Genomic DNA, 15,558 nt, shown 5'->3' on the forward strand with positions numbered 1-15,558 from the left:
GGAGTCTTAAACCACTGTCTCGTTAGGCAAAGTGTCAAAAACCACAGTCTCTGCCACAGACAGACTTTCCCTAAGCCATCCGTGTTCTTGTGAAGTTTGCTTCAAGGTCAGGAAAAGGCAAATTTGGACCTGAGGGTCAAAACCAGTATGTGGCCTGTTTTTATACGGTCCCCTACCTAACCATGCTTTGTATGTTTTTAAAGTGGTATTTAAAAAAAAAAAGAATATGTGATAGAGACCATAAGAGGCCACTAAGCTGAAATATTTGCTCTCTTTCCCTTCTCTTTTCTCTAATGAGTACTGGTTCAAATTATGTGCAAAGTGCGCTGTCCCCCTTAATCCTAATTGTTCAAAGAGGGCATCAAGGTAAAAGGAAAAGTTCTCATTTTGAGGCAAAGTTCTACTTCAGTGTGATGGTCCAACTACGGTCTAGAGGAAGAAGACTATTGAAGTTATGGGAACGTCTCTATTATCTGTGGTGGAAATGAAATAGATTATCTCCCACGATATCCTAAAACTGCATAATTATGACTGGAGAATGCATATGCATATTCTGGTACTTTATTCAGAGATAACACAGGGAAAATGGAAATTTCAGTGTGAATTAAATGCTCTGACACATGCTTTTCAAGAGGCATACAGGACTCTGAAGAGCACACCAAACAAGATATTGATATATCATTTTTAGATTAACAGAAAATAAACCGGTCTTCTGACAATAGCTTCTACACCTGGAACCAACCTATCCCCTCACCAGTCAATACAATGCAATCACATGTGTACTCACTTACCCTGAAACCTAGAATTCTCTTCCTTTACTCCTACTGTATACGTCAGGGTAACTTCATCTTCTCCAGTGCCAGACTCCTTATCTTGTTCTGTGGGTTCAGTTACTTTCCCAGAGAGGCTCACTGCGTCTCTGTCCACACTCTTGCTGCAACCCTCAGGGTCATTTTTAGATGGGGAGTCTATGGTTCCTAAGATAAAAGCAGAAACATCAGATTTTTCTCACTAAATTCCATTAAGTGATAATTCCCTGTTTCAGCGAAGGTCAGATAAAAGATAGGCAAGTTTACTGCAAAGGGAAAAGAAAAACAATAATTTGAAATTCCTTTTAAAATACTCATATCATAGGTAACCTGTTTTGGAGCTATTTTAAACTCTCACGTCTAAAAGACACATTTTTACGGAGTTATATGTGACATATTCCATTAGTTTCAGGTGTACAATATAATGATTTGATATTTGTATATATTGTCAAATGATCACCACAGTAAGTCGAGTTACCATTAGTCAGCGCACATAGTTACAATTTTTTTGTGATAAGAACTTTCAAGATCTTAAAAAAAATTTCATATACACTTTTAAAAACTTACATTTCATTCTATTTATTTGTAAAGGAGAAAAATGAAATAAAGCTCTTCTGTGAATTGTAGGGAAGTGGAATTTTTAAAGTTTAAATAGAAACAGAGGAGTTATGGGGTGCGTGGGTGGCTCAGTCAGTTAAGCTTCCAACTTCAGCTCAGGTCATGATCACACAGTTTGTGAGTTCGAGCCCTGCATTAGGCTCTGCACTGACAGCTCAGAGCCTGGAGCCTGCTTCAGATTCTCTGTCTCCCTCTCTCTGCCCCTCCCCCACTCATGCTCTGTCTCTCAAAAATAAATAAATGTTAAAAACTTTTTTTTAAATAACATATAATAACAATAAAAAAAGAAACAGGAGTTATGGGGTGCCTGGGTAACTCAGTCAGTTAAACACCCAACTCTTGATTTCAGCTCAGGTCATGATCTCATGGTTGAAAGATCGAGCCCCATGTGGGGCTCCTCACTGAGCCTAGAGCCTCTCTCTCTCTCTCTCTCTCTTTCTCTCTCTCTCTCAAAACACCCCAAACAAACAGGAATTATTTTTTTCCTAATGCTAATTAACCAAGCAAGTTGTTAAGACATAATATCAAGTCACATTCTGTAGTGTGGGAGTTACTTGGTAAGCCATTTCTGTGCTCTTTCCAGTCTGACCATATTATCTGGCAGGTACTATGTAAGCACCTATGTTTTGTGAGCAGAGCTGGTTCAAATCCAGGTTCTGCCAATAACAGATATGTGTCTTCAGTGAGTGAATGAACCTTTCTGAACGTTGGTGTCCTCTGTCCATAAAATGGAGGCATTATTATTTTCCTTAGAGCAATCATGAAGATGACAGTTAAAACATGTAGAAATAGCACCTGACATCAAACAGGCATTCAATACATGGGAAGACTTTATTGTATTATTGCTTCAATGGGTACACTAGAATGGACATGTAATACAAGCTACGAACACAGCATGTGACAAGTGCACATGAAGGGATGCATTTGAGGGGAAAGGCCATCCCTATAAAACTCAAAATGTCTTCAAAAGTGTAGCATTTGAGAAGAAAACAGGAGAGGACAGTTAAGTTTGGTGACTTTTTTAGTCAAGTGTCTCCATATGTCCTTTTTTAATGCTCTTTTCTTCCCCTTGTTCATGTCACTTAAGAAGTAAATATATAAGTAGAAACATAAGATTGGAAATAGAATTTATATTTGCCACAGGAAATAACATTTTTTTATGCAAAAGTATCTTCTCAGTTTACCTGCATTTATCAATTTTTTTCAAGATGACAATGTGATGAGTAATAATATAAAACTTTTAATTTTTTAGGGGCGCCTGGGTGGCGCAGTCGGTTAAGCGTCCGACTTCAGCCAGGTCACGATCTCGCGGTCCGTGAGTTCGAGCCCCGCGTCAGGCTCTGGGCTGATGGCTCAGAGCCTGGAGCCTGTTTCTGATTCTGTGTCTCCCTCTCTCTCTGCCCCTCCCCTGTTCATGCTCTGTCTCTCTCTGTCCCAAAAATAAATAAACGTTCAAAAAAAAAGAAAATTTTTAAAAAAACTTTTAATTTTTTATTCTTTTTTCACTATTAGAAAAAAAACTGTATTACTTACCATGTTTCATCCCGGCATTAGATTTAGTGGTTCCAGGATGGAAGGTAATTCCACCGTATGTAGGGAATCCATAGTGGGGGAAGCCATACCCTGAAATGGCAAGCAAAACAAATGAAACCTCATGATGGTTGTGTGTGTGTGTGTGTGTGTGTGTGTGTGTGTGTGTGTGTGTTTTATGAAGAGTCAGCAAAGTTTGGTGTCCTTCCCTCAGGTGAGCACAGGCTTTGGTGTGGGAGGGCAGAGTGCCCGACATGGTGCTGCCATTGTGAGTTAGTAAGACACATTGTGGGGATCATGGATGATCAGAATTCCACTCGGACCAAGTTTACATTTTGGCAACTCAGACAATGCCCAGGCCTGGGGCAGCATGGAGGAGTTCACGCTGGAGAAAGTCTCCCACTGTTGTGTGGGAGTGCTCACCACCCAAACTCAGACTTGCTGACACAGAGGGCCTTGAAATAATGTCTGGCAGGAAAAACTGAACCAAACAAAATACAAACTACCGAGTCCTCAAGGAAACATGACCACACTGTGCATGCTCATGCATTTTTGGTGGAAGCATAAAAAGTCGTACGTAAAATTAGAGGTCATACTCTCTGACATTGTAATTTTACTTCAAAGAATCTAATTTACAAAAACAGTCTGGAATAAAAGAAAAACAACGTGGACAAAGGAGATCAGTAAAAACAATGAAAAACAGGAAACGCATTCAAGTAAGTAATACTATGGAATATTCACTTGGTGAAATATGAGTCATTAAAATGATCCTTAAGAAATTATGCTTACATAATATTACCATGGAGGAAATGCTTATGTTAACCCATTAGGGAAAAGCAGCATATATGACTCCATATACACAATCATTTATGATAATAAATAACTAACGTAGGTAAATAGATTAAATACAATGCATTATGAGGATTGTAGCTGTACTCATGAAAATGCAAAAAATATCTACTGTGACGTTTGCACAGAATAAAATTAGAAGAAGTTAACCTTCGATGGCAGGATTTTATGTGTCTTCAGATATTCTACAATGCTAGTATATATAACATGAAATCTTTTTAATGTTGCCAAAGAAAACCAAGACAAGTATAGAAGCAAAGAAGGAAGGAAGGGAGGGAAGGAGGAAGAAAGGAAGAAAATATACCAAAACGTTAATAGACACGTTCTTCATATAACTGAACTTGAGTGACTGTTTTTCTTCTTAGAGTTTTTGGTATTATCTACATATTGCCAAATGAACATGCATTTCTTGAAAAAATACACTTATTAAAATTCTAATTAATTTCCTATGTCACACTCAGTAACGTCACAGCCACTCAACCCACAGACCATCTGCGAAATCTAGGGAAAGACAATTCTAGCTTCTCCAACGGGAAAAGCTTTAGAAAGAGGAGACTCAATTCGTACCTGGACCCGTACCTCCGGCACCCCCTCCTCCACCGCCACTGCCAAACATGCCTCCACCTCCAGCTCCAGCACCACTACCGCCGCCGAAACTATCAGAGAAATTAGGCATGAGCTTCTGCCGTTTCCTCTGCACTTCCTCTTTATCTGTAGTTAAAGGAAGAGAAACCAAAGGAGAAAAGACTGATTCAATTCCACAACCAGCCACAGAAAGAATATTGATTCTGATGGTATTTTTAAACATCTTAAAGGGAAACAGAAATCACCCAAGGAGGAAGAGATGCCAAATTTCAAGAAGCATTATATTTATTCCAATGGCTATGAAGATGGAGAACCAGCCTCAGAGAGACCACAGAACAGTACACACCCAAATCCTCTCTACAGTTAAGAAACAACAGTTTCTGAAGTCCCCAGTGTCATTCAAATTAGCGAAAGACTAGACTTCCCATCAATTATTAAGATACTAGAGATACCGGAGAAGAAAAACAATATTGAGCTTTTCATTTGGTCATACAAACCACTATTACCAACCAACTAACATTTGTAATGCATCTACTGTGAGCTAAGTGCTAAGGAGAAAGAGAAGAATGAACAAGGTCTTTGCTGTCAAGAACCCTCCAATACAATTGAAAGGTTGTGGGGGAAAGACTTGGGAGAGATAGCATCATAAAGCTCTCTATGTTAAATTTATGGTTGCAAAGCAGTGTTCCAGGGGGTCAAAGGAGAACTTCCAGGAAGTACCTATGGGCTGGAAAATTCAGGAAAAGCTTTCCAGAATCCACTTTATATCAGGAGAGGGCAATGGGAGGATGAGCTGGAAATGGGATGTAGAGGCAAAATAATGAAGGAGAGAATGCGCACTGTGTGCTTATGGATCAGTCTAGCTGAAGTGAGAGTTTAGCATAAGAAAGTCTTGAGAAGTGGGGCTGACTGGAACCACACTGTCAGGCTCCTGGATTGTGAACCCAAGGGGTTTACAAGCAGGAGGGCCACTGGTTGTTTCTGAACTGGGGGATGATGTGTAGAGCGTGCTAGTTTAAGAAGATTCATCTGCCACTGGTGCGTAGGACAAAACAAAGAGTCAAAGTGAGAGGCAGAGACGGTGCAAACGGAAGGGAATGGGGCTGTTCCTTAGTGGTCACCGTGATAATACAAATGGGTGGACCCCAGGAATGCAATGAAAGAGGGATTGGTAGTCATTGGTGACTGAGGAGATACAGGAGGCCGAAAGTCTAAAGACTTGACTTAAAACACAGTGATGCCCTCTGAGATTTTTGGCTGTCCAGGTCTAGATGCCATTTACACTATCATTCCTCATTCCTCGTGTCATTGTAGTTTTTCTTTTGCTTCTCACTATCTGTTCTCCCCAGCCCACCGCCATTGTGGTCCGTTATTGAGCTCTTGTTTCTTCTTTCTGTTTCCCTTTCTCTTCTCTCATTTTCCTATCATGTATTTTTTTTTTCCCCCTTCTCTCTTTTGGACTGAAAGGGTGATGTAAAATTTCTGTTTACATAAACAGGCAATGTGGTATTCTTTTTTTTTTTCAATCAGCAGCCTGATACTTAACAATTGTCCTATTTCCAATTCTTCAATGTTAGTTTTGGCCATTGCTTATGTCCAGAAAGATCTCTACTTATTTCTAATTTTGTGGTTATTTCAGCCATCTCAGGGCTCGAAAGAATGCTTTTACTGATTACTGCAGTCACCTGAGCACAGCTGGAAGACTGAAACATGGAAAAGTAGGATAGCAAAGTACCCTTAAAATAATCCTTTAAAAATGGATCATGTCCAGACCTGTTAGGAAGAAAGCCAATGTGGGTCAACTTTGAAGAGAATGTGCTTCTACTAGAAAGGGTTGGCCTCAAAGTAGAGAAACTTTACAAATTTCCTTTTCAAAGGTTTTGAACAGATTTATAAAAATTTTCCATCAGTTGTACTATAACCAACTAATAGTCATACTTATTACTCATCCTATAAACTGGGGATCTCACATAGAATATTAGTTCATTAGAAATATGAAACACAAGAAGGAAGCAGACAACTTATTCATCTTCAGGAGTACATGTTATCTGCTGATGTGTTCTACCAAAGAGATCATTTGGTACTCGCTACGTACTTTTTCTGTTTTATAAAACAGAGATGTTCAATGGTTTTATTTTACTATAAAATGGTAATTTTTCAGTCACTTTAAAAATATTAACTATTATACACCCATTAAGATTTCAACGACAAGAAACTGATACAGAATATTTCATTACGACAAGTTTTTAAATAAAAGAACCAGCCTGAATTTCCCCAGAATTGAACATGGAGATAGTCTCATCACATTCATGTATCCCTGTGGTCTGCCTTTGACAGTGGCAGCATGGGTTGTACTATGAAACATCAACCTATTCTAGAAGGGACCTAAGTGGTCCCTCCTTTTACAGAAGAGCAAACAAAAGCTAGGATGATTAAGGGACTTGTCAGAGGTCAGGGCAGAGTGAAGATGAGATTCAAAGCCAGTGAGCTTTCCATTCTATTAGACTGCCATTCTTTGGGAAACACTCCAAAATGTCTTTGCTTCCTTTAATAATTGGTGATTGCAGATAAGAGTCTAGTTCACAAATGTAGATAAACTTTTAGTATCCACCTCGTTTTGATATGCGTATGCCTTCAAAAGTACCTCATTCGCGTTTTTTTGGGTTCTAGTGTGCTAGTAAAAGATGTCTGCATCTATCCTAAGCATTCCTTTCATAATTTAAAGATTATGATTCCGTTTCTTCTGATTCTCCACTTTTTCAGACTGAAAAATCACATGGTCTTTTTTTTGCCGTTCATATAGCAGTTCCTCAACTATCTTCTTCCCTTGCCAATTGTCCCTCTCTCGATTATTTAACTTGTCTTCCCTAAGCCCAACCATCTCCATGGCATTTTCATGAGGTACAAGGTCAATAACTATATCAGGTGTCGAGTTCTGGAATAGATGGTTCTGTACAATGAAAGGAATATGTTATATTTCTTTGTCTGATGTCCTCCTTGATGGCACCCAACAAATTAACAGCCTTTGGGATAAGGATGGCAACTTGGTTGGTCAGTCAATAAGTCAGCTCCCATATTATAAGAGCCAAGGTATGGAAGCAGCTCAAGAGTCCATCAATTGATGAGTGGATAAAGAAAATGTGATATATATATATATATATATATATATATATATATATATATATGTATATCTCTGTGTGTGTGTGTGTGTGTGTGTGTGTGTGTGTGTGTATGGCATAAAAAAAAATAAGATCTTGCTATTTACAATGACATGGATGGAGCTACAGAGTATTATGCTAAGCAAAACAAGTCAGTCAGAGAAAGACAAATACCATATGATTTCACTCATTTGTGGAATTTAAGAAACAAAACAAATGAACAAAGAAAAAAGAGACAAACAAAAAACCAGACCCTTAAATATAAAGAACAAACTGGTGGTTACCAGGAGACTGGTGGGGGATGGGTGAAATTGGTAAAGGGGATCAAAAGTATACTTATCATGACAAGCACTGAGTAATGTATAAAATTACTGAATCACTATGTTGTACACCTAAAGCTAATATAGCACTGTGTATTAACTAACTGGAATTAAAATTAAAACTTAAAAAAAAAGCCAGCTCTCAGATATATCTCAGCATCTCCTATATGACATCTACTAAGGGACGCCTGGCTGGTTCGGTTGGCAGTGCATGCAGCTCTTGATCTCAGAGTCGTGAGTTCAAGCCCTACATGGGCATTGAGACTACTTAAAACAAAATAAAATATATGACATATACTGTTCTAGATGTTGGAAATGTACTAATGAACATGAAAGACCAAATCTATGAACTAAATAATATTCTTCCTATTGGAGGGTGGAAGAAGACAATAGATACCTAAATTCATTGATAGGACAATTTTGCTTACTGATAAAAATAATGAACTACACAAAATTGACACAGGGAATGACTGCAGGGGCTGGGGCAGTGGAAGGTGTGTTCAATGACCTCTGAGAAATGTACACAAAGATTCCCTGGGTTGTATAGTTTTAATTCATTTTCATACACTTACTCTTATATTATTTTTAAACAATTTTTTTAATGTTTATTTATTTCTGAGACAGAGAGATACACAGCATGAGTGAGGGAGGAGCAGAAAGAGAGGGAGAAGCAGGCTCCAGGCTCTGAGCTGTCAGCACAGAGCCCGACGTAGGGCTTGAACTCACAAACTATGAGATCATGACCTGAGCCGAAGTCGGTCTCTCAACCAACTGAGCGACCCAGGTGCCCCCACTTACTCTTATATTAAATGGCCTGTTACTTCTCTCTCTCTCTTTTTTAAAAAATATTTATTTTTGAGAGAGTGAGAGAGAGAGCAGGGGAGGGGCAGAGAGGGGGGGAGAGAGAGAGAGAGAGTCCCAAGCAGGCTCCACACTGTTAGCACAGAGCCTGATGTGGGGCTTGAACTCATGAACTGTGAGATCATGACCTGAGCTGAAATCAAGAGTTGGATATTAAACTGACTGAGTCACCCAGGCTCCCCGGCCCACTACTTTTCTGGTTATATGTCTGGTGTGATTATTTCTCCTTGTGATTATTTCATTTTGGGATTTACAATCCAGAAAGTTTTACTGACCAAGGTAATTTGTTACCTTCAATAAAACAGTTCCAATCTCACAATGTATAAATATATGTCACAATAGATGGTGGCCATTCTTTCTGTGGAGCTCAACTTCTAACTCTTATTTTTCCAGATGATTCTTCTTACTTGTTTGTATACATGGAGCTTTTAGTCAATGACAGCCTGGAAGTGCTTGAAGCATACAGGTAGGAATTTGAACTTTCGGGAGACCCCATTCTCTAACCTGAGCATCTGATAGATCCTATTATGAATGAACACCTGAACATGCCCTTGCTGTATCTCACTCTTTTGATGAACAAATACCACTGGAAAAGGTAGACTGGCAGCCTAGAAACCAAGGTCAGCTTTGAATGTTTCTCGATGCATACATGTGTAGGTAATCTGGGTATCCTTTTTAAACATAATTCTCTGTGTTGAAAAAAATGGACATTATGTTAAGACATATTTTAGGAGAAGAAATTAATTTTTTCCCTCAGAAAGTCCAAAAATTTCTCTCCTGTGTCTATTTAAAAAAGTGTGTTTAATCAAAAGCAGTGATTTTCATCTTTATGCAGACTGAAGCATTTGGAAGACCTCAGGTTGTCGCTGGGTGGGGAAGTGAGGGCAGGTGGGCGGGCTCCCCACCTCCACTGTAGTTATTTATTTATTTATTTATTTATTTATTTATTTATTTAATTTTGTTAATGCTTTTTCTTTATTTTGAGAGAGAAAGAGAGTAAGAGAGAGAGAGAGCAAGTGGAGAAGGGGCAGAGACAGAGGGAGAGAGAGAATCCCAAGCAGCCTCCAAGCTGCCAGCGCAAAGCCTGACATGGGGCTCGGACTCATGAACTGTGAGACCATGACCTGAACTGAAATCGAGAGTGAGACACTCAACCAACCGAGCCACCCAGGCAACCCCCTCCACTTCCACTTTAACCAGAGCCTGTCAGGTGTATGCACTGGGATTCTGCATGAAATCTTATGTGGACTGGGGGGAAAAAGGCTCTTTTGTTGATAATGTTTTCACACCACAGTAATGGAATGCTGTGAATCGGGACCATCAGTAAACAGGTCACGATCTCTGAAAAGAAACAAGACCTCATGGAATCATCTTCTAAATGCTCCCACCACAACATGAGTTACAGGCAAAGAAGCCCTCTTCAAGGATCACACACCACATGTTGCTACCACAGGATCCAACACTCATGTGGATCATCACTGCAGCACCTTTGTGGCTTCAGACATCAGCCAGGACCTGGGTGCTCTGTGACGATCATTTCATTGACCTCCCACAATGGTCTCACTTCCCTCTAATCCAAGGGTTTCTGATTTTGTTTGTGCCATAACCCCTTTTCCAGTCTTGTGAAGTGTTACGGATCTTTTCTTAGAATCATACCTATCAATATGTAAAATTACAAAAAAAGCTGATTATATTAAAATCCATTTCTATCCTTGGACCTCCTGGGGTCAGTGGACTCCAGGTTAAGAAATATCTTTGAGCAATTTTCCCATTTAGGGGCCTATTAAATACACTCAATGCTGAATTTCCCACCCTGCCCTCTTGAGTTCCAGTCCTGCCTTTTGATTGGCTTATTAGGAATTTGCCAGAGGAACCAAAAATGCAACATGTTTTAAACTGAGCTCCCTCTCTGTCCACTCAAATATACTTTTGCTCCCTGGATTCTTTCACCAACTCAACCACGTAACAACCTTCCTAGGCTGGGATTCCTAGAACCATCTATGACTCCTGAATTTCTCCTTCACCTCCTACCTCAACCAGCATCTGGGGCTTAACGCCACTGTCTCCTTGCATTCCTTACACTAATACCTTTAGGAACCTCCCCATTTCTCACTTGGATTCTTGCATTACTCTTCGGACTCTTCATCTGCTGCTCACACAGTTCCCGCAGTGTCCATATAAGGAAGTCAGAGCCATCATTCCAAACCCAAATAGGCCTGGTAATTCCCTTATCCAGATCAATCAGAATTCTTCAGCTGCCAATCACAGCACTTCTGAGCCTGGCCTTGGCCTTCCTTACCTGTCTTGGTCTTCAGTGGTCCATCTCCATGCCCAAAAGGCTCACTTCTCTCTGAACTAACATTAATTGTTCAGCTCCTCAAGTTTCCAAGCCTAGGAAACACTTTCCTTCCTTGTTTCTCACCTAACTACTGAAATACACCCCCAGGTTGAAGGACCTTGAAGAAGCCTACTTCTTGGTGGCTTCTATAGAATTAAGGGTCCTCTCTCCTTGGCATTCTCATAGGTGTTTGTAGATGCTTCCCTTTTGGAGCTTATCAAAATCATAAATCACATTATAAATATGTAAGGAGACTATCTCCCCTTCTCGGGGTATCTTTTGTGAGGAAAAGAATGGTGCTTTATTCATTTTTATGGTTCTGCACTGCACGGTGGCTGAGTATCCTGTTTTATCGCCTGAGGCCAGATGATGGAGGGGCTGAATCTCCTGAACAGCAAGCCTTATCATAAGGTCCATCTCAACTGCCCAAACCCCGAGATCTTCAATAAATGACAGATTCTCAGATTCAAAGACAAATTCTCAACTGTCTAAATCGCATATAAGCTTGGTAAAAATAAGATTATTTTGAAAGGCTGGACTCAATTCCATGACCCCCAAATTGTATATTACTTCTCTCTTCTCTAAAAATAAGTACCATGGGCCCAGGGGCAAGTTCCTAGGAAGCCATTCAAAGGAAGTGAACAACTAATCTCTTCTAATCAGCTTTGTCCTTCTATGGGAACAGTCACAAGAATGTAAGTAACCCAATTACCTTTGATTTCAGGGTAGTAGAGAAAAGGTTTGGGTTCGCTAGTTTCCAAATCAGATTTCCTCCGAAGTTGGACAAACACAGAAGCCGGTTTTGTGATGTTGACATCTTTATACTTTGGTGTTTTGAAGACGATGGCAAACTGCAGGATACAAAGACCCAAACATTAGGGTAGGCCTACATTTTGTTTTTCCAGAATGCTACTCATTAAACGTATTAATAATTATGTTTAATTAAACTAAAAAATACAGCATCCTAGAGAACGTTACAAACTCAGAATTCTATACCCATACATTGTGATTAAATTGCCACTGTGAATTAAAATGAGACTATGCTAGGGGTGCCTGGGTGGCTCAGTCGGTTAGGCATATGACTTCAGCCCAGGTCACGATCTCGCGGTCCGTGAGTTCGAGCCCCGCGTCGGGCTCTGGGCTGATGGCTCGGAGCCTGGAGCCTGCTTCCGATTCTGTGTCTCCCTCTGTCTCTGCCCCTCCCCCGTTCATGCTCTGTCTGTCTCTGTCTCAAAAATAAAATAAAACGTTAAAAAAAATTCAAAATGAGACTATGCTAATATTTTGCAAATCTTTATTTTTATTTGTCTAATATTTTAAATGCCTTCCAGTTGAAAATAATCATGTGAGGGGCGCCTGGGTGGCGCAGTCGGTTAAGCGTCCGACTTCAACCAGGTCACGATCTCACGGTCCGTGAGTTCGAGCCCCGCGTCGGGCTCTGGGCTGATGGCTCAGAGCCTGGAGCCTGTTTCCGATTCTGTGTCTCCCTCTCTCTCTGCCCCTTGCCCGTTCATGCTCTGTCTCTCTCTGTCCCAAAAATAAATAAAAAATAAACGTTGAAAAAAAAAAATTAAAAAAAAAAAAAAAGAAAATAATCATGTGAGTAAAATGCATTGCATACACCTCCTTCTTCTCTTCTAAATCAGCCTTAAAGTGCTCCAAAATTATTTACAAGGCAACATCAGAAAGACTGGTTGTGGAAAGAGAGAGTGAAGAATGTGCTACTACAATGAGCCCACAGGTTGGCTGATGAGAAGAGGAAGCTAAATCCTGCAGAGACATCCTAACAGGGTCCGTGTATTTTGAAGGGAGGATGGCCAACGCTCTAGGGATAGAGGGCATTCTGTAACACCTCTAAGACAACCTCCTCATTAATTTCTGTCAGTGCCACAATAGTTAGGCATTTTTACAGTTTCTTGTTTGATTTTTTTTTTTCACTATGTGGTGTATTCACAAGGTTCAAGACTTTGTAAAATACAGAAAGGTATACAATGGCATATAGTGAAAATTCTCCTTGCCAACTCCCGTCCCCCATCTAGGTGGTCCTCACTGTGTGCCTGTCCCCCGAGGTAAACACAGTGAAATTATTAATTCTTTTTGTATTCTTCCATAGTTTCCTTATGCATATGCAAATGTGAACATTCAATCTTTCTGACATCGCTTGGTTTTATATCTTTAAAAAATTTTTAATGTTGTATGTTTGAGATTTTTTCCATATTCAGAGATTACACATTCTCTTTAATAACTGCGTAATAGTTCATCACACAGACACACCATAATTTATTTACTGGCCACTTACTGGTGGACATTTGGATTGTTTCCAATTTTGTGTGTGTGAAAATCACTCAGAGTGATGGAGACGGGGATATAGCATTTCTATATCTTAGTCATACACTCAGTTGTCACTGGGAAATCTTGATTTATCATGATGATATCAGCCTATAGTAGAAGACTCTTCCTTTCAATACTTTTCATTAGAAAACCTTTTCAAAAGTGTTGTCATAATTACTCTGGTAGAACACCGTAATGGACTGATTGTGTTCCCTCAGAATTCGTATTTTGAAGCCTTAACCCCTAGTGTGGCGTTATTTGGGGAAATGGCTTTTATGGGAATAATTAATGTTAAATGAGATCATGAGGGTTGGGTTGTGATTGGATAGGATTAATGTTCCTATAGGAAGAGACACCAGAGAGCTTACTCTCTCTCTCTCTCTCTGTCATGTGGGGACAGAGCCAGAGGCAGCTGTCTGCAAGCCAGGAGGAGAGAGCTTTAAACCAATAACCAACCCTGTTGGGCCTTGATCTGGGACTTCTAACCTCCAGAACTGTGATGAAATAAATTTCTGTTGTTTAATACACCTAATCTATGGTATTTTGTCATGGCAGTCTGGGCAGTCTAATACAAAAACTTAAAATATTTCCACTAACAGACCCAAGGGCCACTGCCTTAATGGTTAGGTGATCAGACACCCAAATGAAATGTCTTGACATGGTTTCAGAGCCAATGGACTAAGGCTTTGCTCATAATTCTATGGTAGGTGACTTTTCTGGAAGACCTGCAAGAGTCTTAAAAATAGTACTCTTTTATGAAAGTTAAGTATTTTTCCTTTTTCATATATGGAAATTAAGTACTGAATTTCAACGAGACAGAAAATGCAAAATCATCATCATCAGCATTATCATCATCCACTTACTTGTCTATGAACATCTGTGGGAGAAAAATCTCCAAATCCTTCCCAGATTCCACCATTTTCCTCCTCTTCATAAAATCGAATTTGGATGTCATCTGCAAACAGTCACATTCAGGTGTTTAATTTCACATAATAATATTTCACAACATGCTAAACTTTCAGCTGGTTCAAGATTTTACCTACAATGTACTTAAACATTTAAAAAAGTAGTTACTAAGAAACAGACTTTTAAATCATTTGAAATTTTCAAAATTACTGAAATTTTGTTTATTAGTTACCACAGTAATGGACCCTGAGTTTCATTTACATTGAGAGAATACTAGATTTACCTATTCAGTCTGACTTTTCTCTTAATCAGTCTTTGCCTTTCTCACTTCTCCATCACTAACCCAAATCATTCCTGAGGAACATGAAGGATATTGAGGAATATCAGAACCCCAAAAGGTGGTTCAAACTCCCTATAGATCTACATAATAATATTTAACTTACATGAAGTTAACTGCATGGCAAGCACTAATTTAAGTGAATTATATGTATACATTAACTGACTTAACCCCCACAATAACTTTGAAATGCAGGTGTACTATTAATATCCTCATTTTGCAGAAGAGAAACTGGAGTGCAAAGAGATTAAGTAACTCATCCAAGGTTGAACAGCTAGTAAATGGAGAAGCCAGAATTTGAACACAGACTCCATCCAAGCTCACGATCATTCTACTATGCTGTTTCCTTATAATACTTTATCAGTCCACATTGAGAAGTTGTTACAAATATTATATTGGTCAAGTCCCTTTGGATTAGACTGCCTAAATTTCACACTTGCATCATGGACTCTACTTCTGCAGAAATATGACAATATAACTCAGATTGACATCTCTCTGGATTCACTTCCCATTTTATAGGAGGGACTGCACTACTGACTCATGAAAACTAAGTTCATATTTCTATTTAAATAGAATTTTAGGGATGCCCAGGTGGCTCAGTCAGTTAAGCATCCAATTCTTGATTTTGGTTCAGGTCATGATCTCATGGTCTTGTGAGCCTGGGCGTGGAGCCTGCTTAGGATTCTCTCTCTCTCCTCCTTCTGTCCTTTCACTGCTCATACTCTCTCGCTCTCTCAAACAAAAAAACAAAAAAACAAAACCAAAAACACCCACAGAATTTTAGAAATGTTGGGGTTGGAGGTGGATAAAACATCTCACTATCTCCCGGTTGATTCCCTTTCTTTCAGGTAGGACTCCCTTAAATCTAGTTACTAAGATGCTTTAAGTCAGGCAGCTATAACACTTCTTTTAATAA

General features: G+C 39.5%; 1 protein-coding gene across 3 annotated transcripts in view; it reads right to left on the minus strand.

Moving 5' to 3' along the window:
* Positions 1 to 15,558, minus strand: part of NFKB1 (nuclear factor kappa B subunit 1) — a 119,371-nt gene that overhangs the window by 20,399 nt on the left and 83,414 nt on the right. For all 3 annotated transcript variants that reach the window (XM_025921381.2, XM_025921380.2, XM_086704500.1), the window contains 5 exons: positions 14,263 to 14,354; positions 11,781 to 11,919; positions 4,374 to 4,517; positions 2,961 to 3,050; positions 792 to 977 (listed from right to left, as the gene is read on the minus strand). In XM_025921381.2, coding sequence (XP_025777166.1) covers positions 792 to 977; positions 2,961 to 3,050; positions 4,374 to 4,517; positions 11,781 to 11,919; positions 14,263 to 14,354 — 651 coding nt within the window. The remainder of the gene's footprint in view (positions 1 to 791; positions 978 to 2,960; positions 3,051 to 4,373; positions 4,518 to 11,780; positions 11,920 to 14,262; positions 14,355 to 15,558) is intronic.

This window comes from Puma concolor, chromosome B1, assembly GCF_028749965.1.
Source record: "Puma concolor isolate L17-30 chromosome B1, mPumCon1.1.hap2, whole genome shotgun sequence".
NCBI lineage: Eukaryota > Metazoa > Chordata > Mammalia > Carnivora > Felidae > Puma > Puma concolor.